The sequence below is a fragment of the Embiotoca jacksoni genome, unplaced genomic scaffold (genome assembly GCF_022577435.1).
Source record: "Embiotoca jacksoni isolate LCO1_2020_lvr unplaced genomic scaffold, fEmbJac1.0.p SCAF_56, whole genome shotgun sequence".
In the NCBI taxonomy this organism is placed as follows: Eukaryota; Metazoa; Chordata; class Actinopteri; family Embiotocidae; genus Embiotoca; species Embiotoca jacksoni.
Genome location: NW_027185410.1, coordinates 1,362,648 through 1,389,024, shown reverse-complemented (window position 1 = coordinate 1,389,024; position 26,377 = coordinate 1,362,648). Strand labels below are relative to the sequence as shown.

At 41.7% G+C, this 26,377-nt stretch overlaps 1 protein-coding gene across 2 annotated transcripts in view; it reads left to right on the top strand.

The window, feature by feature from the left end:
* Positions 1 to 26,377, top strand: part of adamts17 (ADAM metallopeptidase with thrombospondin type 1 motif, 17) — a 112,122-nt gene that overhangs the window by 30,189 nt on the left and 55,556 nt on the right. For both annotated transcript variants that reach the window (XM_069172905.1, XM_069172904.1), the window contains exons 5-8: positions 1,098 to 1,181; positions 1,604 to 1,761; positions 9,692 to 9,735; positions 21,092 to 21,197. In XM_069172905.1, coding sequence (XP_069029006.1) covers positions 1,098 to 1,181; positions 1,604 to 1,761; positions 9,692 to 9,735; positions 21,092 to 21,197 — 392 coding nt within the window. The remainder of the gene's footprint in view (positions 1 to 1,097; positions 1,182 to 1,603; positions 1,762 to 9,691; positions 9,736 to 21,091; positions 21,198 to 26,377) is intronic.

Genomic DNA, 26,377 nt, shown 5'->3' with positions numbered 1-26,377 from the left:
GGGGAGGAGATCTGTGCTGCGCTCCAAATGATCTTCTTCACTCAGTACACTCACATTAAAGTATTCTTACATGTTAGTACACTTTTTTGTGTAGTGTGTAAATGTTGACGGTGAAATAACTAAAACATTTGAATGCTTCCAACATATCTGCCGGCTTTGATTTTTGTAACCAAAACTGAACTCTATATAAACATAAACATACTACTGGCTTCTATCTAACAGCTGTATAATGATACTTGATGAAAAATAAATACTTATGTGTGGCGTTCTGCAACAGCTGCGGTGTCCTCGGCCGGCGTAGTTTGAAAACACTTCCCTCCCTTTCTGTCATGCAGCCATGATCGCGACTGGCGAGGATGAAATATGTCGACAGTTTCATACTCAGTTCACTTTGAATGGACCATCTAGGTACTTAGAGTGCACTGAATGTTTCCATACTTGACGGTGTGAATGCACTTGTACAAAATACTAAGTGTTACTCTGTGACTTGGAAAGCAGCACTGATCACAGGTGGTCAAAGGGCTTTCCCCATGGATGCTTTCAAATTAACCTATGACACTAAAATGTCCCAAAAACTCAAATAATGCTTGTAGCAAGCTTGGTGCTACCGGGGTCTCTCCTGGACACAGATGACATGCTCAGCCGTACGTTCAGGTGTAAAAATGCTTTTATTTGCCCGGCCCATACACCATGCACTCGTGTAACCACTTCCTGTCCTGGTCCTCCTTCTCCCTGCTCCCTTTATAGGGGAGAGCTCATTAGTCCACATCCAGCTCAGCTGTGCTCATCAGTCCGTATTCGGCTCAGCTGTGCTCATTACACCTGCCCCGCACTGTTCCCTGAACCACTCCTCCCACTCTCTACCCCCTGCAGCTGAGCTAACCACACCCCGCCACCACAATGCACTCAGGGAACTCCGAAAATATGTTCAGAGTCATTGTTCAAAGGGAAATGTCTCCACTTACAGTTTTAGTGTTGGATGATCAACTTTAACCATAACACAGAGCACACACTTGATTGCTCTGCTGTCAACTGTCTTTCGTTACACATGTCTTCCCGTACGAGTGCAAACTTTAGTGTTGTTCTGCCTCTTGCAGGTCTACAACATGTTCCACCACCGGAGTCTGGGAGTGAGGATCAACATCCGAGTCACCAAGCTGGTGTTGCTTCACAGCCGGCCAGTAAGTTTCACCTTCTCTGATCGCTCAGACACTTTCTAACAGCCCTAAAAACCTGAGCAGCAGAGCCTGGCCACACCCAGTATGTGTGTGTGTGTGTGTGTGTGTGTGTGTGTGTGTGTGTGAGAGTGTGAGTGTGTGTGAGTGTGTGAGTGAGAAGAAGGTCATGGACCTCCCAGAGGAGACTTCCTTTTCCCCTTTAAAGTTATGGACTGCAAAATGAACACTCCCTGCTCAAGTTTTTCAAGGTTAATGGAGTAACTGGGTAATAGATGACTTTAGCATCTATTTTCACATTTTTTAAATTTATTTTTAAGCTTTTGAATAATTTTGTGACTTGTGAACAATGTAAGTTTATTGCTAAACAAGGCATCATGAAAAGACATCAGAGAGGATGAGGTTAACTTTCTGTCTCTGTTCTGCAGGAGAAGCTGAAGGTGGGCCATCATGGAGAGAGATCTCTGGAGAGCTTCTGTCATTGGCAGTATCAGGAGTTTGGAGGGCCTCGTTACCTCGGTACCAACCATGTTCCTGGTGGAAGGGACGACATCCCACCAGTGGATACTGCTGTGCTGGTCACCAGGTATGTAACCAGCACTCGCTCAGATAATTACATCATGAATGTGATCTCAGCCCTCTTGCCTGGACAGCTGCTTTAAATTTAACGGAGAAATGCTGTGCAGTAGAAAAATTAACTGTGCAAGAGGGTTTTCCATTTTAGAAATTTCCACATTTTCCAGAATTTCAGAAACTAGACAAGGTAAACAAAAAAATAAACAAAGAAACAAAAAACTAAACCCAAGGAAACAAAATCTAAACCCTTAGGAAACTTTGGTAAAACTAGCTTCAGGTAGACGGTCTGTCTTTAGTCACTACACCTGCTTTATATTCTGCCAGTTCAACTTGCAGGTTAATGTCTCTTACTATCTGTAGAGTTTAACAGCACCACGCGGGATTTTTTTGTTTTCCCTGATAATATTTCTGTTGCTTATTAAATGGATGTGAGTTGAGTAGGTGGTCCTTTGCTGCTCAGACCACCTCTGAAGGTGGTCTGAACTGATCTGTTCCTAAAGTGTCCTCTAAGGCTTTTTTCAGACTGCAGGCAAATCAGATATTTGTTTTCTGAAATCAGATCTTTAGGACAGACTGTCCGCATCGTTATTTAGAAGTGAGCAGACCAGATTTGTCTGTCCAGACACCACCAACCTATCTGCATGGGTTGCTGTTGTAACAACGCATTTCAAGTCGACTGTAACCTGGTTAGTTACGTCCATGTAACGGTATCGATATTCAGTGATGCGTAGCTTTCCTTTCGTGCACATGAATCATATGCTGCAAAGCCCCAACAGTTTCCCAAAGAAAACCGTGTGATTAATTGCACAATCCTCATCAATTCTGTCCCTGATTGTTGGGGGATAAAAAGATTCTCTTTTTGGGCGCCTGTGGCTCAGATGGTGAGCGGGTTGCCGGTTCGATCCCCGGCTCCTCCTGTCCACATGCCGAAGTGTCCTCGGGCAAGACACTGAACCCCAAGTTGTTCCCGATGGCGAACCACTGGTGTGCGAATGTGTGCGTGAATGTATTCCTGATGGCGAGCACCTTGCATGGCAGCTCCGCTCCAGTAGTGTGTGAATGTGAGTGTGAAACAGTGTAAAGTGCTTTGAGACCGCTAAGGTGATAAAGCGCTCTACAGGTTCAGACCGTTTACCATTTACCATTTTCTCGGACTCATTCCCGATAGCCTCGGGCCTTTCATCACACTCTGTCTGTAAATGTGCACTTCAAAGGATGTGATCCCTGAACTGGGATCGCCGCTCCTCCCCTCCAATCCCTGACCTGCTCGTGACTCGTTCCGGTCTCGTGCCTCATCGCTCTCTCTTCGGTCTGTCAGGAGGGCCGATTGGTTCTTCAACTTCATGCATCAGACCCAACACGGCAGCGTCTGGTGCAACATGACACGTCTCATGTGGGATTAGCCGTTATTACCTGCTGTAACTGCGGCTGGGAGAGGGCGGGGGGGGGCAGTGCGGGTGAACAGAATCCTTTTGTTTTTAAATGAGTGCTCATGTCTGCTGTCAGATCCTATCCTGTCTCCTCCTGCTCCGAGGAGAGAGTGGAGGGTTTGTGTACAGTGGCCTTTTGTTCTGGAGGTGGTTTGTTATAAACCGGATCTTTTCCCCACAACCTTCACATCTGTCAGAAGTCTTCCCTTCAGAGAATAGGAGCAGTCAGCATCAAGCTGCTGGAGGGGAGGGGAGGCGTTCGGTGTGAGGGAGGTGGCGTGCAGGTGAATTAAAGCGTGTCACAGAGAGCGCTCAGGTTTCTTGAGGCCTGGTACCGAGCAGCTCGTACAGAGACACACACCTGCAGCACGTCTCCGAGAGATTGTGGACCGCCTCGGAGGAGATAACAGGATATTAGATGTTTGCATCTGGATGACTTCATGTCACTCTCAGAGAATGTAATGTAGCTGGCTGCACAATGTTGGAGCTGCGCTGCATGAATAGACTTTTAGAACAGAATACCTTCTGATTAGATCTCATCATTGAGAAAAAGTACATTTACAATGATTTATTAGATAATAGTCATATTACAAAGAACAAACAAAGACATGATAATGTTTGCTAATTATTACTAATGCTATACATGTTATTGTATCATTAGATATCGTTGTAACTGTTAACTCATGTTTAATTACCATTTAAGTCGACATTTATTAATGATGATTATGAAGTGTTAACATTTTTGATCATGTATTTATTCAATCAATGAAGTGTTGTCAGAGCAGCAACGATACAGCCCCTTTATTAAGATATAGATACAATTTTACAATAATTCCACTTTTCACACCAGTTAATGGTTCCAGCCACACAAAAATATATTGAGAACTTTCGGATTTGGACTGCTATCTGATTTTGATGACATCACCATCGGCTCTTATGTATTTTTCACTTCATTTTTCACTGTTTTCTGACACGCTTTGGACTGCACTCTGCAGATTCATCAACAAAAGAACAATTGTAGTTACAGCCTCACTCTGGGTTTTATTTAATAAATGTCTAATTTAAGCTTCTCTAATCTATACCCCCCTTCCTGTTAATCTGAGGACCATTCAAAGTGTCATTAACAGGTCTGAACAAGCACTATGGTCACTTTTTCTGTAACATCTGACAATGTTACTACACTGGACTTTGTAACATGAACTTTCCATACAAAACAAGTGTCAATAACTGCAGTCAGACTGATGGCAGTGTTTTCACGACTATTATAACACCTAGTTGCAGCAACCAAGCACTTATTTGTAGCACCTAAGCCACTATACATACACTGGAAGGTTTTTTTTTGTTTGTTTTTTTGTTTTTTTTTAGTCCACAGAGGATGTCCTTGGCTGTTCACGGTGTTGGAAGATGAAGACTTTTGACCACAGACGTCAGAACGATAGTCCTGTAGTCATTCGGTCCTACAATGGAGGGTTTCTTGGGGAACGGATTGATGGTGAAGTGTTTGAAGTCGGACAGACTTCACACGGCTCCACAGACCTGACGAAGATGTACGTGAAGGGTGGAGCCAGTTGCTCAGCATGGCGTTAAGACGGGAGGCGGAGTCACTGGCGCTTTACTGGGTTTCTGTCTCTGGAAGAGGTGGTTAACACCCGCTTCATACATCCTGAGTGTAGATTCAGTCTTGTGGGGGGTTACCAGAGGTGTGAGGGGGGCTGTTGTCACTGGGCTGGGATGGATGGTAGGTGTGAATTTGTTCCTCTCAAACCGGCAGTAGAAGACTTTCAGGTCGTCAGCCAAATATTTGTTTGCCTCAGCAGGGGGATAGTCCCCTGTAGAGTTGTTATCTCGTAGGCCTCTCTGCCCTGATGCAGGTTCACCAGCTGAAAAAAGAGATATAACGGTATGAAAACTTCATGACAGTTATAGTGACCAGAACTGTTATCTATATTATCGTGCTGTTGTTAAAATGTGCTGGAAATGTTCAAGAAGTACTGATACGCACACTGAAATCATTTCACCAACTTTTATGTTGAAAACAATATATGAATCTCAAAGTTAGGTAAAAACTATACTGTTCTATTTATACATACTAGGTACATTGAAATCTTCATTTGGAACTTTATTTTAATTTGATCGACATTTATCTCCATTCTGAAGTCTCCAAATGGTGCTTCGAGCAAAGCTAAAAGTTATCCTGCAGTAGTTGATGGTGGTCGTGAAGATGGCTTGTGAGTTTTGAAGTGTTGCCCCCTTTGACTTTCTGATCATGCGACATCTTATCTTGACTGACAGCCCAAAGTCAGTGATGTAGAAGACACGAACAGCACATGAGCATCAGCAGGAGAGAGAATACATTCGTTCTTCACGGATAAGATGTAGGACAATGTAATTTGATAGGAAACATAACAGCACTCATTCCCATAAAACTTAGAAACTGTTTAGCTGCATAATATTTATGATTGGTAGTCGTTGTGGATTTTACAGCACTTACCAATAAGGACAATAAGCATGAGCTCGTCAAATACCGCGGTGAGCCAAGACAAAGAATGTGCGGACCAAACTTAGTCCGTTGGCCCCAAATTGGGCTGCGTTGAACGAGACTGTCCCATTGCTCAACACGTTGTCTGCAATGGTAGTTTTGTTTTTATTTGCTTGAAACGAGACGACTAAGAAGAGACTCACATTTTTCAGTTTTTTTTAATCAGGTGTCTCAAAGTAAGCTCTTACTGGTAACAATTCCCAGATCAGTGTATTCTTGGTACTTTTGGGACGACATGAAAAGAATTTCATCAATTCTCTTAATTATTTGAAATGACTCCGGTCTTAAGAGGAGTCCTAACCAGTGAAAAGAAGCCAATAGATGGAGATCAGTGCACATTTAAAAAAAAAAAAAAAAAGTGTTCCCCAAAATGAATATCCTCTAAACTTTATAGTTAGAGGGAAATGCAACTTTGAAACGGATTTCAGTTTGTTCCAACCGATAGTTTTTGCAGTACTAAATCAAACTTTGATTATTCTTACAGCAGTACGGATGCTGCAAACACAGTATCCAATCTTCCTTAGCTGCAAGTCGTTGCCAAGCCTCTACCTGTGCCAGACTGGCCGTAATAACAGTGATGACGGGGTCAACTATGGGTCACTGATCCTGCAAGCGCAGAGGTTACTGGAGGACATGCATCTTAGAAAGGTGGTACGGAGTGAGACATCAGTTGAATTTATATCAATGCGGCAGGAAAAGTCCCCATTTTTCCCTTTGGTGTGTGAGAGAAAGAATTGAAATGCTCTTTAGAGACTCAACCTCTGATTATGCTGCAGTGCTCAGATACTTCCTCTATATACACAGATGTCATTCCAGCTCACTGTTGTGAATTCAAAACAAATGTTTTTGCATTTGAAGTGCAGTTCACACCTACATTTCAGAACATCAGCAGTGTGCTTGGAGGAAATTGTGGGATTTGGTGGCACTGTTTGCTGTGATAAGAAAAATAACTGGGGAATGTACTTTACTTGTTATTTGTGGATTTATTCAGCCCTGTTTGTGTACCCGTGAGTACCATGTGTGTCCTAGAGATAGAGTATTGGACCATGTGTGAATCGTGATAATATTTGGACTGAAACAGTGTTATGCACCATATCCTAAAGTATCAACCAGGTAAAGGAAACTCCAAACAAACCAAGCAGTTTGACTCTGTAGTCCAATGGACCTTGAACTTGTTAAGGATATTTGCAACTGTAGTCACAGAACACCAAACTGCTTGGAGATGGTGTCATACTGTACCTTCAACATGCTTGTCAATAGTTTTTTTCTGATCTTCTGACTTGTTTTCTCTGGTCCATGTTCAGTGTGGTGCACACGGTGATACCAAACATCAGTGACCACTTTTCTCCGTTTAAATAGGCTGAATGAGTGATTACAGGATAGAAGAAGTGTGATACCAAAGACAACGGTTGTAATATTGATAATATAATTTTTGTATGAACAAATCTGAGGCTACAAGACACAACAATTGAACCTTTTTTACAATTCTTTGCTCCACTCCACTCTGTACATACTAAAGGCAGGTATACGTGAGGAAAGCTTTACTCCTTCTAACAAATTAATTTATGACTACTTTTGGTACTGGGCAGTGCGTGATAGTTGATCACAGTTGTGCATTTTATTTGATCATTTTCTTCTGCATTCGTCCATTTATTCAAAAAATATTTTCCCACTAAATACAGGGTTGTACTATTGTGATAAGGAATATTTTGGAGATATAAATTTCAGCCCACTTCTGTCATGTGTGCCAGGTTTCATGAGTTTTCGAGCTTCCCTTTCTCCTCAACAGCAAATTCCTGTGTCATGGCCAAACACCAATGGTCTTCGATGCAAGCTGACAGGCTTCTCAGTAGAGCATCATCACGGTCTGAAGGTGTTACTGACTCTGGTTTGTGGTGGATCTGATCAATCTGCTGGAAGAAAAATGTTTCGTCAGTTAATTTTCACTTTCAAAATTCATTTAGCAGACTGACTTTTTCTTTAGTAGTCCATCTCTGGTCCTTCTAAAAGTCAATATCAATAAAAACAATACATAAATATCGGATAACATCACGTCAAACACGGATGCCGACGACCAGGTCTTGTAGATGTCTGGCTCCCAGATGCCAATGTGCAGCTGTTCGCACCTAACTGAGCTCTCCCACATGTGGGTGAGAACCTCTCTTCCTCCGCTGTCACAGTAGTGCTACAACACTCAGGGTTGTAAAAACCTGCTGCTTTGAATGTTGGAGACTCTAAACGTTTTTCCTCCTAAACTGGCCGTTCTCCATTGCTGTTTCACAGGTTTAAATGGGTCACTACTTTTTACTTTACTTTAAACCGATGCAGTGTGAAAGCCCAACTAACTGAATCAGTGTAACAAAAACATGAACGTTTGTTCGGCGCTCGGTTGGACTTTTAGGTGTTTGACTACATTAAAAGATCCCCACAAGACATGTCTCAAAACATCATTTCAAAAGTTGAACTGCTGGATGTAATGTAATATGTTTACGTCACCATAATTTAGTAACCTTTTGTTTGGGAGCTTTTGATGCAACCAACTTCTTGTCATGGTGCAATCATGAAGTAAACAGCTCACGGGCCTCATTTATAAAACATTGCGTAAGATCCATAGTAAAAGTGTTCGTACGGGAAAAAATATTCCGATTTATAAAAACAGGTTCACACACTAAATTTTCCCTTTATAAATCACAATTTACAGGAAAACGTGCGCAGCCAGATCAGCCTCATATCCCTCCTCCTACACGCCCATAATCAACCATAACTGGTTGAAAAGCACATTACGAAGGTTGATGCATGTAAAATTGGCCATGTGGCCAAAAAAACCTATGAACAAAATATGACACTTACAATTAAAAGTTTTTCATGGAATAGTTATGGCTCACGAGCACAAGTAACACCGCTGGTTTGAATGTGAATGATAATGTAGATCTAGGCTCATCTAACATGTCATATGAAGTGAAATTAAACGTGGGAGAGGCATTGTTATGCGTATAATGATGCCTCTCACTTTTAATTTCTACAATCTGGCTTCAAGCAATCACCTCACCATCTGTGTCACCAATTTTTCCTGGTTTAAAAATATTCATATTCATGTGTCAGAGTTTGCTTACAGGTCATTTTCTTGTCAACTTAGTTTTTATATAGCCTGACTGGTGCGTGAGGAGTGGTGTACGCAACCGTTATAAATGAGGCCCCCGGGTTATCTGACAATTTACACTACACACGCGACACTGCAGAAAGTTTATTGACCCCTTTTATGATTTTAATATTTGCTATTGATGCATTGATAAATCATTGAGTGTCCTTTGTAGAGCGTTATAACAAAATATTTGTAACGATCATTATTGTGACTGATGGAATTAAATGGGTTCATTTGAGGTGTTTGCAGAAACGAGCTGACGTTCGCACCATGGGTGCATGTTGACCAAAATGAAATGGGAACCAGGGTACTTGTTGTAATGGCCCCCTTACATACTTTCAGGTGCACATGTAAGGGCATTGCTAAGGTACCCTGGGAACTGTTTACAGTTTACATTGGATGGACACAGTTTTCTCTGTTTTGAGATTTCACTATGGCACCACAGCCATTCTTATTTTTCATGGAAAGAAACATCTCAGTATGACAGACAGATGCAGTTTTAAGAGTTTAATCAATGCTAGGTGAGGGACTTTAAAAGACAGTAAATAATGAATGCACGTGCTCTGACCCTGGTACGTAAGTATAAGAGTATCACTTCATCAAAGTTTTTAATGTGACCCAAATGGAACCGTAAGCAGCGAGGGGATTCAACTTTTCTCTGTTGCTCTATTTTATGTTTTCATTTTTCACACAACAAATGCTTGTGTTTTCCAACAAATTGAAATACCATGAATGTTTTCCGGGGGAGACTGCTGGCTTTTGGAAGAGATGTGAAACTGTTTTATTTCAAACAAGTCAGTGCTGTAAACTCTTTTTTTCTCTCTTTCAGGACAGATTTCTGTGTACATAAAGATGAGCCCTGTGATACTGTGGGTGAGTACCATTAAGTGTCTTTCACTCTCACTCTCTCTCTCTGTCTCTCTCTCTCTCTCTCTCTCTCTCTCTCTCTCTCTCTCTCTCTCTCTCTCTCTCTCTCTATCACTGTGTTTGAAAGATCTGCATGGACCTGCATTGTTGGGATTGTGTTGAGACAAATAATACAAACTGGGGAGTTCGAAAGTCCATCACACCAAAACGCAGCAGTGGTTTGTAATACTTTTGGATTTTGTGTTTTCCACCTTGTTTATGCTACAAAGTGACCTCAACAGGAATATCCACTTAGATATTTAACTGAACAACAATAGTATGATTTCGGATGTTTGAGGAAGTTGATTTGTTTCTTTCTTATTGGCTCAAACCAAATAGCTTTCATTATACCCTCAGAGTAGCATGCAAAAGGAGTCAGAGGGTGGAGGGTTTGTGGTGGGTCCAAATACATATTTTCTTTTTTGTTTTATGTTCTCCACTTTGTAGAATCAACATCTGAGTGTTTTATCTCAAAACAAGTCTAGTTCTTTGGATTATTGTATTCTCCTTGATAATGGTGATGTAATATATAAACCACTCAGCACAAGACATGAAAAAAAAAGAGGAAAGTTAAAGCTGTTTACTTTTAAAAGTTCAAAAGTTTTAAAGTAAATATCCTACATATTGCCCATATAATGAGGTCCTGGACTAAACCTATATATTGCTGCAGCAACGTGAAAAGTCAAATCAGTGGAGGTCAGAAAACACTTAAGAAATGGTGATTGAATTAGTTTTTAATCCTCTATAGTAAATGCTCAGAAGCCTGGATGTGAAGTGGGATTCTGAGTTAGCGAGGTACCCTCAGGTTTAACCCTTTGTTTTCTGGGTTACGATGGTGGTTTACTACTAACCAGGATACATCGCCATGGTAACTTATGTGTGCACACCTAATCTGCTCTGGAGCAGGTTATGTTCAAGATAACAGATCAAAACATAAAAATGTCGCCTGCTGTTCAGTCAATTCCCTTTGAAAATGTCTTCACCAATCATAGAAGATCCCACGGAGCTGGTTGCGTGGACAGTGGGAGAGTCTCCGTAGAGGGCAAGAGGGTTCAATATTCACCATGTATTCCCACAGTCCTCTGTTTTGACATTTGCAGACAGAAAGAGAAAAAGGATGAAGGGACTGAAAGGTGACTCGGTGGTCTGCAGTGCCCTTCTGGTAAACTTATCGTTTTAGGTTTTTTCAAACAAACGCCACTTTTTGTTCTTGTTAAAACTGAATAAAGTGATTAATACAAATTCATGGGTGTCCACTGGGACAACAAGCTGACCTGAAAATCAAACATTGACAGTTATTATGGAAAAGGCCAGCCATGCTTTTTTTTTTTTTTTTTTTTCCTTTTGAGGGAAATGAAGAGCTTTACCATGTGTAGCTCGACAGTTTTATGACTGAGTTGTGTCCGTATACTGTTTTGGCAGCGTATAGGAGGCTGATGATATAAGGCTGAAGAAGAATCAGTTCTGCAGTCTGGAATCTACAGAATGTGTGTGTGTGTGTGTGTGTGTGTGTGTGTGTGTGTGTGTGTGTGTGTGTGTGTGTGTGTGTGTGTGTGTGTGTGTGTGTTATATTCAGATGATCCATACCTACTTCTGAAAACTGGATCTTCCAAAGCAGTGTTTTCCTTTAAGACATTGCAGCGCTGCGTTTAGCCACACTCCCAGATTTTTGTTGGATGACCATGGACTAGTTTGTCGGAGCCCTCCGTTTCAGACTCCGTGGTCCTGTTCAAATGAAGGACAGAGTTGTATTAATGTCAGTCTGAACTTGGCCTGATACTGAATACTATGTGCATAGTATGCAAACAATACCAACATATTTCCTTTTATTTTCCGACACAGTTGTTGCAACTTGAAGCACTTGTTTGAGGTTTAGATTTGATTTCAAATTGAAGAAGAAGACCAGCTTGTTGATGTTTTCAAAGTTTAATCAAAACCACCAAACTTTATTAACCCAGACCAACAGTTTTAGCAGCATAAAGCCATCACATTTCCTGGATAGGAAAAGTCAGTTAGGGAATCTAATACATGCAGCAATTATGTTTTCTCAAAAAAATATGCACACAGTCAAAATGAATTATTAGTACACTCTTAAATGAAATGTTACAATTGATTCAGTTATGTCAACCGGTCCCTCAGACTGGGTTTAGTAAATGGGAAAAATGGTATTCAATGGTATATGACACATATTTACGTAACACTCTTACATTGAATTTAGTCAAGTTACATTACTTTTACTTAACTCGACATTCCGTTTTAGTTTGTAGGATTTTGTTGATCATACAATGGAACTCGCAAGTTTATAAATCCTTAAACTTTCTTCATTTCTGTATGACTATAAGTTTAAGTATCATCAGATTTTCGCTCCTCACAAAAGTAGATAAAGAGAACAAATGTAACAAATGAGACAAACATTATTATACTTGGTCATATATTCATTGAGATAAAATATCTAATATTACAGTTATTAGCACAAGTATGTAAACTTTGGCTTTCAGTATCCGGAGTGACCCCTTAACTGTCAATCAGGCCTGCACATTGGCTTGGAGGAATTTTCTCCCATCCTCCGTACAGAAGAGTTTGAGCTCTGGGATGGATGTAGCCTTCTTTATATCAACTGCTTGGTTCTAGTCCTTCCACAACATTTGTATTGGATTAAGGTCTGAAGTTTGACTTGGCCATAACCCTAATTATTCTTTAATCATCCACTGGTAGAACAGCATCTGGTGCTGAAGCTCGTTGTCTTGCCGCACGACCCGCTTTCTCCTGACATAAATCTTCTAACATTTTCCTTTTTAATTTATCTGTGTGGAGTTTGCATGTTCTCCTTGTGCCTGCTTGGCTTTTCTCCAGCTTCCTCCCACGGTCCAAAGACATGTGTGTTAGGTTAATTGATGATCATAAGTTAGCCGTAGGTATGACTATGAATGTAAATGATTGTCTTTCTTTCTGCGTTGGCCGTGTGATTGGCTGGGGATTTGTTGAGGGTGGAACCCGCCTTTGGTCAAAGTCAGCTGACAACTGTAGATTCCCAGGGTTCAGGATAAAAATAGATAATGGATGTATGGTATTATTTTGGAGTCATTGTTTCATCTTTTTAAGCCATTCAGGCCCAGATACAGCAAAACAAGCCCGATCCATGATTCTACCACCACCATGCTCCACAGGTGGGATCAGTTTCTTATGCTGTTTTTGTTTTCATTTGATAACACTTCTCATTCAACCCCAAAGGTTATATTTTGATTTCAACAGTCTTGGCCTTGTCCATGTGATCTTGCATGAACTGCAGAAGGGCAGCAGTGTTCATTTTGGAGAGCGGTGGCCTTCTCTCTCCCATAGTTTGTGCTTTATCCCTGTTGTCTTCTCTCTCCTTGTATCTTCCTGCCGGTTCTCTGGCTCCAGAGCTGCATGTTTCTAATCTGCGGTCACTGGCCCCAGAAACCTGCGCAGTGTTAATTGTTGCCTCCCTACAGTGTTCTTTTCTCTTATTGCGCCACCCTCACCCCAACTGCTCAGGACAGGCGTTCGCCTACCTCTGAGGCTGGCTCTCGCGAAGGTTTCTGTCTAACATCCAGTTCCTGACGCTGCTGCTTTAGTCTCCAGGAGCTGGTGTGTGTGAGAGAGGCCGTTGGGTGCTGCCAGTATATTCAGGAACACCTGTACGCCAGGCCTCCCCCATAGTAACACAAATGTGTCTTTTGTTCACATCGTTTTATTCATTCAAATGTTGTGAACCTCAGGCTCTGCCAGGGGTTTTGTGATGTCAGGGACTGTCTGTGTCATGCTGGCTTAGACCATTACTCAAGCAAAGTCACCTGCAAACACAAATGTGTCATTCTGAAATATTGGTTGAATCTGATGGTGTCCTGCCTGAACTGTAAATGGTGTTTTCCTAATTCATAACTGCACGGTTCTAGGTGTGTTTATTATACCTTCTTTTGCTACATATCTTTTCTCAACTACCCCCCCTCCCCCACGTGGTTACATGCCAGATACATTCCTGTCATAGTTTAGTACTTGGTCCAAGGCAAAATGTCGAAACCTTCACTGTACAGTGTATGTTTTTTCTGGCTGATTCCAACTGCCTACCTGCACACAAAAAAGGGAAATGACAAAAAGTATTGCTTCAAAAGACAACAACAAGAGCAACACAAACTCGGAGAAAGTAGTTAAAACTTATAATTTGAAGAATAATTTTTTTAATGTGTTGTCGGGTGTTTTCATCATAGTTTCCCATTTATAGTGGCAGAGTTTGGACTTTTCAGAAACTTTCAGTACGGTGCAGATCAAAGTCAAGTGCACCTTGCTCAAGGCATGCCAGAAGCACAGTGATGGCATATAACTGGATATGGGCTGAGGTCAGCAACAATACACAGGACCAACATGAAATCAAAGTAGGGTTTAAAACGATTTCTAGTTTTTTGCATGTTGTATTTGTTTATTTAAAATTTTCTGAAGTTTATTTTATGTTAGACTTGACCATACATCCACACATCTATCATTTATATGTACATTCTGTAGGTTTACTAGCAGAAATGTTTTGGGTAACTGATGGACAATGACCACCGACATGCCTGACAAAGGCTGTGAGACAAAAACAAAACACAATCATGTAAAGTTGCAGGTTACAGTTTGTCAGATAATCTGACCATATACACATCTTCAAATCTCTCCAGGTACAGAGTATTTGGTGCCCTTGGAAATTTAAATCTCAATGTTTTTGTTTCCATTATGAAATAAATTCGTAATGATGGATCCGCCGGTTGATGTGGTAGGGTCATAAAGTTAAATGGTCTTTCAACAGACCATAAGTGTTGTTAGCTAAATAAAAAAAGGCCTTTCTACGAGAGGTGAATAAAACTCACTGGACAGATGGGCTTTAATTCGGCTATATATCTTAGTCTTTCCCGATATAGCACTACTTCCCAGACATCACGTATTATCAGCATGTGCATAGCTATGAGATAATGGAAGTAGATGTAGACCGAAGCAGTGCTGTGTTGTGGGCATTGTTCCAGCTCCTGGCCATGCCTGGCCCTGCACAGCTCTGCCCGACCATAATACTCTCAATCTGCTAATCTTCCTTCACAATGCGAACACTCCTGCTCTTTGTGCAAGCAGGCCCAAAGTGTGTGACCTAGTTTGAGCCTCACTATAATCACAGAACTCATAAAAGGTCCTACTTAAAAAACCCGCTGCCACTCATGTTTCATCTCCCTGTTTCTCCTCTCCGGGTCGCCTCAAGCTTTTTCACGTCAAACGCCCTCAACACACACACACACACACACACACACACACACACACACACACACACTAAGGATCTAAACCTTCTTTTGCTGTGTCATAGTTCACTTTACACCTCCTACACCTACCGTACCTCCAACAAGTCCAATTTAAAAGCAGTATATCCTACAGGTCTCCAGAATGACATTACTGTGGTTCTCTGGATGTGTGTGGTTTGGTGTGCCAGTGGGGGTTTAGTGTGCCAGTGGGGTCACTTTACGGTGAACAAGTATTTGCATGTTTTTGCGGAAGCGCGCGTGTGTGTATGTGTTTGTGAGAAAGTGAACAAAGCATCTCTTCCAGACTGACTCAGGTCTGTGTTGTCAGCAGTGGGAGTTTGGACCGCTCAGGATTCAGTGGCTCAATGAAAGGCCTCGCATGTAGTAACGGCTAATTAACACAAAATAAATGGCTTCCCAAAGCTGCTTGTGGGCAGCACAGTGCTGTAAATCCAGAGGCCTGATGAGGCTTTGTAGCTCTTTTGAGGCTGTCTTGCTCGATGTGCCGCCAGCTATGTGAGCCAACACATCACTGTTTGATCAGCCAGCTAGCCCCCAGCGGCAGGGCAAAATCTAGCTCTGATAACCACAGCACTGTGGATCGCAGGTCTTTGTCTGGGGGCTTTAGCATCAGAAGTGCTGGCTTCAACGGATCTTTGATGCTGCAAAAAAGCTTATCCACACATCTGACCTCACTGCGGAGTTTCAACAGTCAGCCTGGTTGTATTCACATGGGCTTTATGGGTCCGGCATGGTAAGAGTTTGCTCAGGCCTTAGCATCCAGTTCTATTTAAAAAGAATCGGACCAGCCAATGAGGTCCTCATTTCATGGACCAAACATGACCGGTCTTTCATTCCAGTGAAAGTTGCTCACTCAGCAATGCAAACAAAAAGTTCTGTTTGTGTGTTCATATAGTGCCCATAACACATGAGCATTAGTGTCTGATTGTTTACAGATATTGACGACATACAAGTAATTTGTGGATAGTGAATAAGTGGCTTTTAACACTGAACCTTAAATGTTTACTGTTTACTTCAGAAGAAACAAATATGTTGCACACCACTATATGTTAAATATGTTGCTCACTGACAAAGTGCTGAATTTTTTTTATGCTGCACAAAAGTTGTATGTTTGAAGTGATAAAACTTACATACAGACAAAACCAACCATATTTGGCTCCTGATTGCGGAACCATTGAAATGATTTAGCTTATTCCATGACTGTGTATTATTAATAAGGATTTACAAGCAAAAATGGGTTGTGTCAGCCTGTTTGCAAGGGGTCGTAACTCATGGAAGGAAAAAAAAAGACCTTGGAGGGTCAGGCATGCAAACGGAGTTGCCGAGACCCCAAAATCCAGTCAAAGCAGTAGAGCTGGCTGTGGAATACAAAAAAATACTAATATAACGTTTATTATCAAGAGAACCTGGTTCATGAACAGCAGCTAGAACATTTTAGGACATGTCACTCAAAATGGAAAATGACAGGGTGATCACAAAGTTCTGAAACTGCTTGTGTTGCGCATGAACGCTGCGGAACACGGTGACGTTCATGCAGCACAGAGACGCTGTAACCTTCGTGAGTAAGTATTCCAAGTTTAATCACTTCATCAACATCAACACTGGAGTTCAACATGCTTTTGTACGCAGCTGTCCGGCTGCATCTGCAATTGTTTACGCGCCTGGAAGTTGAGCAGTGAGTGCACATCAGAGGTTATGACAAACAGAGGGAAGTAGCAAGGAGCTAAATCCAGTGAGTCGGGGTGGTGGGGAGCGATGGTTGTGTTGTCTTTTTAATGTGCATTGTCGTGTTGGAGAAACTAAGTGACATCACGCCACAGTTCAAGACATTTGCGTAGAATCTTTTCTCTCAGATGTCTCAGTATGTTGACAGTCTCTGCCTAGAATGAATTTCAAAGGAAACCCAGCTGGCTCTGCACCTGATCTGATGCGCCTTTTCCGGTTTTGGAAAGTGATGTTCCGCCCTTTGGAAATTCGAATGTCTCTCAAAACACCTCTCCGGGCTCATTGCTTCATTGCCGTAGGCTACCTGAAGCGTCTTAAGGGTCTTTGTTGCCGATTTCCAGAGTTTGACGCAAAATTTGATGCGTGTCCTCCGTCATGTCTACGGAGAAATCGCAGACGTGTTCGACCAGAGCTCACAAAAATGTGCGTAACTCAGGAACAGTGATTAACAGTGATTAAAGTTGGAGAACTTACTCATGATGGTTATAGCTTCCTCCTGCTCCGTGCACGTTAAGGTGCTACTCACTGCTCATGTGCAACAGCAGCAGTCTCTGACTTTTTGATCTGCCCTCATAAATCTTGTGAAGCACTGTTCCTTGACACAATCTCTCTCATTTAATATCTGTATGTGTTATTACCACACTTTTATTTTTGCTTAGTACATAAACAGCTCTTTGAACAACAGTGCAAATATAACCTCTTTGCATTTGAAGCTAAAAAAACATGTCTGACTGGCTTTATTTGAATAGAAACATCAAGGATGCTTTCCTATAATTTCCTCAAGTCATATACATTATACTCATAATTCCAGTTTCTGACTAAATGGTAAATGGTCAGCACTTATGTAGTGCCTTTTCAACTTAGCAGTATCAAAGCATTTCAAAATGTTTCCCATTCACCCTTGCACACACACACCAATGGTGACAGAGCTGACGTGCGAGGTGCTCAAGTGTCATCAGGAACAACTTGGGGTTTAGTGTCTTGCCCAAGGAAGCTTTGGCTTGCACGGCAAAATACATGCATGCATGAAACGGGGATTGAACTGCCAGCGTTGACATTCAGGGGCAACCCGCTCTACCATCTGAGCCACAGCTGCACACACAAGGCATGCATGGTTGTAAAACACCAAACCAGTAAAAGGGGAAAAAAAACCAGGTCCAATTCCAGTCGAGTAAATGTTTTCATCACCGCCAAAGACCTAAAGTCTGAGTCCAAGCCAGTCCAAAACCACCACGTTTGGATTTTACTAAATGGATCCCTTCTGAATGACATCATTTTGAGAAGCAAAATGCCATTTCTTGAGAAAATAAAATGACCGAGCCAGATGACAAAACAAAGTGCATCGTAAAAATGATTGCATAATAAAATAAAACGGTCAATATGTGTTTATGTCTGTGTATATTGTCAATATGCACACAATATAGACACAATATACACACATATTGGTGTGTTTACTGCAACACACCAACCTATGTTACATGTGTCTGTAATGTAACACAGATTGATGTGTTACAGTGAACTAATTAGTAGAAATGGACCTTTTACTGATGTTGAACTGAGAAGCATCATCTCGTTGGTCGTGTTAATTGAGGTTACGTTAGGGTTAGGTATGAAATGGTTATGCTTAAATTTAAAGTTCCAGTTTGGGTGAAGCGGTCCACCGTGACTGTCAATCCTTTGCCCTAACAAGGATAGTTTCGCAAACGTGTGTGCACTGACACAGGAAGGTCTATAATTTCCACCTCGGAGCACACCTGAGTGGGGGCTGATTGATTGTTGTTGGGAAACATTTTTGGCCACTCATGTATACTCAAGCCGTCCTCCTTTCAAACGTATGTTTGCTGGCGGTACTTGACTCCCAGTCATCGATGGTTTTGAAACCCACACATATTACCAAATTATTGTGCAGGTGCCATTTTTGTTCTTTTCCTGCAGTCAGCTAGTCTGGCTCTGCCCCCTATTGCTCACAGCATCAGTCTTCACTGTGATGATAGTCCAGAAACCTTGTTTGCATTAGAGTTTGCTCGGTCAACCAGTAAGTGAACACTGGGTGTCGCAAAGCGCAATGACATTGAAGTCAAGCCTTTGTTTCTGAATGTAGTTGGAACGAGCTATGGGGATGAAAGATGGAGGCCGAGTTAGAGAAATTAAAAGATGTAATTTACCAAGACGGTGCTGAAAGATTCAGGGTACAAATTAATATAAAGACACTGGTTTAAAACCAGGGGACAGAAAGAAACAGAGCAGATAGTTAAGGAGAGGAGGCAGCTAAAGAAGCAGTAGAAGAAGGAAACACAGGAGGGAAAGACAGTTAATTGAGTTGTTGCTGCAAGAACATAGACATTTATTAGCAGTCCTTAGTAGGGCTAAAGTATACAGGGAAGAGCTCGAGGAATACATAAGATATGAGAAGATAGAGAGAGAAGCCTCCCATCAGATAGGCCACTATTAGGTGAGACAGAACATATGATAGACGTTAGACCACCAATATGTAGTGAAGTACAGGCAGTTTTAAGGTGTGTAAAAGCTTCATGGCTGGTATATAAAAGTGCACCTGATGTTCTTAAGTTCATGTGGAGGCTCTTTAGGATAGTATGGAAAAAAAAACAAACAGGTGATAACAAGGGCATGGCGCATGGCAGAGTGTGTACTTATTCCCAGAAAGAAAACGTTGGTAGATTTAAGTCAGTTTAGGCCGATATGTTCTGCTAAATGTAGAAGGAAAGATTTTCTTTTGTGGCACAGAGACTGGCAGGTGACCCAGAGAGGAAAAATATGTTTGATACTTTGGTACAAAAAAAGCTGTAATTCCAGGTTTTGCAGGTTGCATAGAACAATTTAGTGTGATTTGGCATCAGATTCAAACAGTTAGGCGAGAGAACAGTTGTGTTGTTAGATCTAGAGAACGCGTTTGGCTCAGTGCCACGTAGCCCTATCTGGAGTGCGTTTGACTTTTTTTTTGTGCCAGGTGAGACAGGTAAGATAGTAGTAGAAGTACTTTTGGGACATCAGGGTTTGTTTCACCACAGATGGTGAAGGAGAAGGAGAATCTAAAGTGGGCTAGGTCAAGGATTAAGCCAAGTAAGTTACACAGCATCCCGCTGGGGAAAGGAAAGTTAAAAAGGATTGTGCTTCTTGTCCGTGAGGAAGAAAATCTCTCTGCTTGATAAGCTAGTGTAGAGTTGAGAAAGATGGTACAGCGAGAAATGTTGCTAAAGGTTTAGAGAAGACACAGAAGTCAGTACTTCTGGGAAAGCTGCGATGCCTTCTGTTTAGGGTGTTCCTGTGGCTATTGGAAGTGTATAAATGTTCAGTTTATAAGATAGAAAGGCTGGAGAGACTCAACAGTTCACATCATAGGAAGTGGTTGGGATCATCCTGCAATTACCATTGTCAAGCCTAACAGATTAATCTAAGTGCAGTAAGAGAAGAGTTGCAGTTGGCAGAAAGCAGAGATGAGATTGTGAGGAAGTTGTCACCAGCGCAAATGACAGGAAGAAGTGGAATATGAGGCAATATGCAGCTCAGGTGTCGGAGGCAGCTCTAAGGCTGGTGGTCTGAGCAGAGAGGAGGAAGCTGGTGATGGATCAGGTGGGTCATGAGGAAGAGGCGGACAGATGATTAGGGCAGCTGCTCAGGGAAAGCAGAGACTGTGGGGAAGCTAGGGAAGTGTAGAGAAGATAAGTTTAGTTGGAAGGACCTGTGGTGCATGGAAGGCGAGCTGTGTAAGCTTTCTGCTGGGAGCAACGTATGACGTGCTTCCATCGCCACAGGACCTCAAGCAGTGGGTGAAGACCCAACCTGTCCATTATGTTCAGCGGTAGGAGGCGGTAAGATTAGCTAAAAGTTTTATTTATCTGAGAAAAGGGGTGCTTAGTGTACAGTGGAGCATTAAGGGGTAATGGCATTGCTGTTGCATATTCAAGTATCGTCTCCAAAGCTATGCGGCTGCCAGTGCTATTCATTTAAGTCCACGTTGGGGCGACAAGGACATCCAAATCTGGACCACGTAATGAAGCCAGTGGTTGAGGTTTCTGAGAATTGAGACAACAGTAACACTTAAGTCCTGCTTGGGGTCCTGGAGCCAATGAGACTCATCAACATATCAAATACATACTTAACATACAATTTCAGAGGGCTGCAGTAGCCGCTAAAATTTCACCTGTTTTATATTGTTGTCAGTTTAGGTGTACTGAGGTAAAAAAGAGCACGCAACCCAGCCTTAGTCAAACCTTACTACACAACTGTACCTGTTATTTATTACATTCACTGTCATGTTATCCTTTGTTTTACAGGTATCGCCTATTTGGGTGGTGTCTGCAGCACCAAGAGGAAGTGTGTGTTGGCAGAGGATAATGGACTCAATTTGGCCTTCACCATTGCTCACGAGCTGGGACACAAGTAGGTCACGTTTTACACAGGTGCATTTCAATACTGTAATACCGTTTGTAATAATGCTGTATAAGTGTACTCTGCATTGTGTGCAGGAAGTGCAGCGTTACCGAACTTAAACTTCCTCCCAACTGAGATAAGACTAATATCAATATCTGATGGAAAAAGCTTGTTTAAGTTTGACATCAAATGCAAAGTTCCACATGCAAGTCAGCAGCACAACGTCTTGTTAGAGACTACGCCTGACGTGGAGTCTGCAGACATCCAGCTCAGTTGATTATTTCTCCACTTTGTGTGGCAGTAAAATGTATGATAAAGCTGGAAACATACAGTCTATACAAAATACCCTCGTTGACAGCACAAGTTGCACAGAGCTTAATCCCATTTTCCCCTGGAAATCGTGCCAAAAGTGTACGAACCTTTGCAGTAGCTTTGTGGCTGTTCCAAGCTCCACAGGAGTTGGGACTGTTTTCATCGAGCAGCGCTGTTCCCACTTTTGGGGCCTGGAAAGGCAACAGGTTGGCACACACTCTTGTTTTACTGCTGTCCATGTACACGGCCATTATAGCAGTTGTGTTACATAAGCGCACACTGGCTCATCTACACACATCACAAGGAATTATTTTCCTGTGTGTCAAGTAGTTATTCAAGAACTAAGGTACTTGTATAAACTCTGAGTCTGAGTCTGAGTTTAATGGAACCATGTTTCACACCACTGCATGCTGTAGATTATATGGAATGAAAACTGGAATATACAAAATGGTTTATACACTTCATGTATACATATACATGCTTCCAGGGTAATGTTTGTCATAATCACTGTGAGTTCAGTGTTTTAGCATATGTGAACATTGGTTTATGACTAAATACTTGCAAAACTAAGGACATTCCCATGAGCCTCAGCTGTACTTGTGTTGACTGCCAAAGTGATTGCATTTCATTTTGTGGGTAACATAAATGTTTGTAGGAAATTTCATGGGAACACACCCAAAATATGTTATGAGATATTTGACTCTGAACCAAAGTGGTTGGATCAACTGTCTAAATGACATTTCCAGCACATTTAACTCCAAAAATTCAAGGTGCTTCACATTAAATCCACTAGTGCACTTAGACACGGCAGACATCTGCCACAGCCCATAGTAAACTTTTCTATGATATGCAAATCTTCAACTGCAACCACTTCGTGTCTGGATATATTTCCAAAACTATTTCAATAGTGTCCAAGTCTGCTTGTGCCTATCTGAAGCCTCACATCTCAGAAGTTGTAGTGGTTCTATCTCCATAGCGACTGCTTGCTGCCTTAAGTTTGAGCAAGTACACGTGAATCCTAGAAGATTACTGTACCATCTGCTGGATTTTTCAATGAAATTCAATTCAGTGTTAGTTACATTGTCCCAAATCACAATACAAGTAATCTCAGGGCGCTTTGCATAGAACTTGCAATATTGTAGAGAAGGTTTTTCTAACCTTTAACCATCCAAATTCTTCTCGGATTTTCTCGGACTCCTTCTTGGTTAAATTTCGCAGCAAGTATTCGTTCCCGAGAGATGCAGCACGTATCCTATGACACTTTCCACCAATGGCAGTGACTCGTCTGTGTGACGAAGCTTTGCAGAGAAAATCGACTTTGAAGTTGCATCAAATTTAATCGTCGCTACATTGCATGAAGCGCTGCGTCCATCTCCACATGGTGATGGAATAATTCCCGAAGTCCCAATCGCTTCACAATGTAACGTGTATCCAATAAGCAGTACAACTTACCCTTTCTGATGATGCCTGTGGTTTCTCTGTATGACAAGGCTATTTCAGCTAACCCGTTTTTTAAAAACCACTGCCGACTTCCGTCTTGTCTCCAACACAGAGCTGACATGACGGGATGTCATGTTGTATTAAAAAAAAACCACAAACAATAATACAATATTTCTGGGCCTACCTGACAGCTGAGTCAGTAGCACATATCACATGTATTAATGTTCGTCCCTGGTTTGGGCCCCTTTTTTCTGTCGGGCACTAAGCATACATTTTTTTAATTGTTGAGTCATACACTGTCCCATAAACATGGTTTATATATCATCAGATTCTACACAATTATAAAATGACATCTCTACTGACAATATTTTCTGGTGAGATGCATGTAAAAACTTCATAAGTAAAAATTTCACGAGTTGAATTTTTTTATCCTTGATATAAAGGCCAAAATAAAAAATAAAAGAATTATAAAATAAGGAAATATTTGGATAGCCCAGACTCTTCTGAAATAAATAAAAACTAAATATAGCATGAGGCGTTAGCCCCTATAATGACCAAGATACGAGCTGAAATGTTAAGGGACAGAAATCACCCTGAAGATAGCCGATAGGGTTCAAAGAAGAAATCTTACAGAAGCAGACATAGAGGCAGGTAGCCATCTTCTGTTTAGGTCTACACGTCCTCCATTCTGTCACCCAGCTGTTCTGGCACATTACATAAAAAGATTCAAATGACTGTTATATATTTGATTTACTGGAAGGCCTCGGCAGTAATTGTTTTAAGCCCTGATTTGATTGAGCTGATGGTTATAAATGACCTCAGGTATTCAGGAAAATTGTTGCATATGTTGAGAGCATAGAAACTAAAAGCTGCTTCACGTTGCTTGATTTTGATTGTGTGAACACTGAGTAAACCCGGCCCAAAGGGCTCTTCAGTGGGAGTATTCCACTCACAGCTGCACCTAAAAATAGAAATGCGTGAGCTGGAAAAGTAATTTAGCATTGTATGCAAGTGAAGTTTACAATACCAAAATCTTTGGTTACAAACATAACGTATCTGTCATGTAATGTAACACCTATAAAGTCACGTGACTGACGGATGAAGTCATCCTTGGTCTGCCAAATGGAACTTCAACTTCATGTATCCGTTTCAAATCAAAAGCCATCGTTTTTGATTAAAAGCCCTCCAGCATTTCATACACAGTCCAGCCATTAACCTGGTTGAATCTTTTAATATTAAACGGTGATCGTTTCGTCTAGTAGTCATGGACTGATGTGTGATTTTGGCGATATGTACTATTGCATGGTGTGCTTCCCTTAGTACACGGATGGGGGTACACACACACACACACACACACACACACACACACACACACACACACACACACACACACACAGAGAGAGAGAGAAACACACAGAAAAAAAAAAACCCTGTGCTAACAATACATTTGTTAAAATGCAATGTCAGCATTTTTTTTAAGTACTTCAAGGTTTAAAACATTTTTATGTTTAAAAAAAAAAATGTGTAACTGAAGTGCTGATATTTAACAAGGAACAAAGTTGGAATATTTTATCACGAAGGTTATAGCTTCTCCATTCCCAGTGCTTCACACGGTTCATGCCCAACGGAAGTGTTCTCCAAAACCTTTTCTTCACTGTCCTGATGAACCCCAAATTTCTGACCTCTGCAGTACTTTTGCAGGAAAAAATACAGACGCAGACAGTCTGAGTTTGTGGGTGCCTGGAAACCTTTCCCTGCTCATGTACTTATATGCTGCCACACATACAGTGCATCCGGAAAGTATTTGCAGCGCTTCACTTTTTCCACATTTTGTTATGTTACAGCCTTATTCCAAAATGGATTAAATTCATTTTTTTCCTCAAAATTCTACACACAATATCCCATAATGACAAAGTGAAAAAAGTTTGTTTAAAATGTTTGCAAATCTATTAAAAAATAAAGAACGAAAATATAACACTATAATTTGACACTAAGTATTCACAGCCTTTGCTCAATAGTTTGTTGAAGCACCTTTGGCAGCAATTACAGCCTCAAGTCTTTTTGAGTATGATGCTATAAGCTTGGCACCTATTCTTGGGCAGTTTCTCCCATTCTTCTTTGCAGGACCTCTCAAGCTCCATCAGGTTGGATGAGGAGCGTCGGTGCTCAGCCATTTTCAGATCTCTCCAGAGATGTTTAATCGGGTTCGAGTCTGGGCTCTGCCTGGGCCTCTCAAAGACATTCACAGAGTTGTCCCGAAGACATTCCTTTGTTATCTTGGCTGTGTGCTTCGGGTCGTTGTCCTGTTGGAAGATGAAGCCTTCGCCCCAGTCTGAGGTCCAGAGCGCTCTGGAGAAAGTTTTCATCAAGGATGTCTCTGTACATCGCTGCATTCATCTTTCCCTACATCCTGACTAGTCTCCCAGTTCCTGCCGCTGAAAAACATCCCCACAGCATGATGCTGCCACCACCATGCTTCACCGTAGAGATGGTGTTGGCCAGGTGATGAGCCTGGTTCCCTCCAGACATGATGCTTGGCATTCAGGCCAAAGAGTTCAATCTTTGTTTCATCAGACCAGAGAATTTAGTTTCTCATGGTCTGACAGTCCTTCAGGTGCCTTTTGGTAAACTCCAGGTGGGCTGTCATGTGGCTTTTACTGAGGAGTGTCTTCCGTCTGGCCACTCTACCATACAGGCCTGCTTGGTGGAGTGCTGCAGAGATGGTTGTCCTTCTGGAAGGTTCTCCTCTCTTCACAGAGCAACGTTGGAGCTCTGTCAGAGTGACCATCGGGTTCTTGGTCACCTCCCTGACTAAGGCCCTTCTCCCCCGATCGCTCAGTTTGGCCGGGCGGCCGACTCTAGGAAGAGTCCTGGTGGTTCAAACTTCTTCCATTTACAGATGATGGAGGTCATTGTGCTCATTGGGACCTTCAATGCTGCAGACATTTTTCTGTACCCTTCCCCAGATCTGTGCCTCGATACAATCCTGTCTCGGAGGTCTACAGACAATTCTTTGGACTTCATGGTTTGGTTTGTGCTCTGACATGCACTGTCAACTGTGGGACCTTATACAGACGGTGTGTGTCTTTCCAAATCATGTCCAATCAACTGAATTTACCAGGTGGACTCCAATCAAGTTGTAGAAACATCTCAAGGATGATCAGTGGAAACAGGAAGCACCTGAGCTCAATTTTGAGTGTCATGGCAAAGGCTGTGAATACTTATGTACATGTGATTTTATCATTTTTTATTTTTCATAGATTTGTAAAAATTTCAAAAAAACATTTTTCATGTTATCATTATGGAGTATTGTGTGTAGAATTTTGAGGGAAAAAAATTAATTTAATCCATTTTGGAATAAAGCTGTAACAACAAAATGTGGAAAAAGTGAAGTGCTGTGAATACTTTCCGGTGGCAGCATATAAGTACTGTGTGGT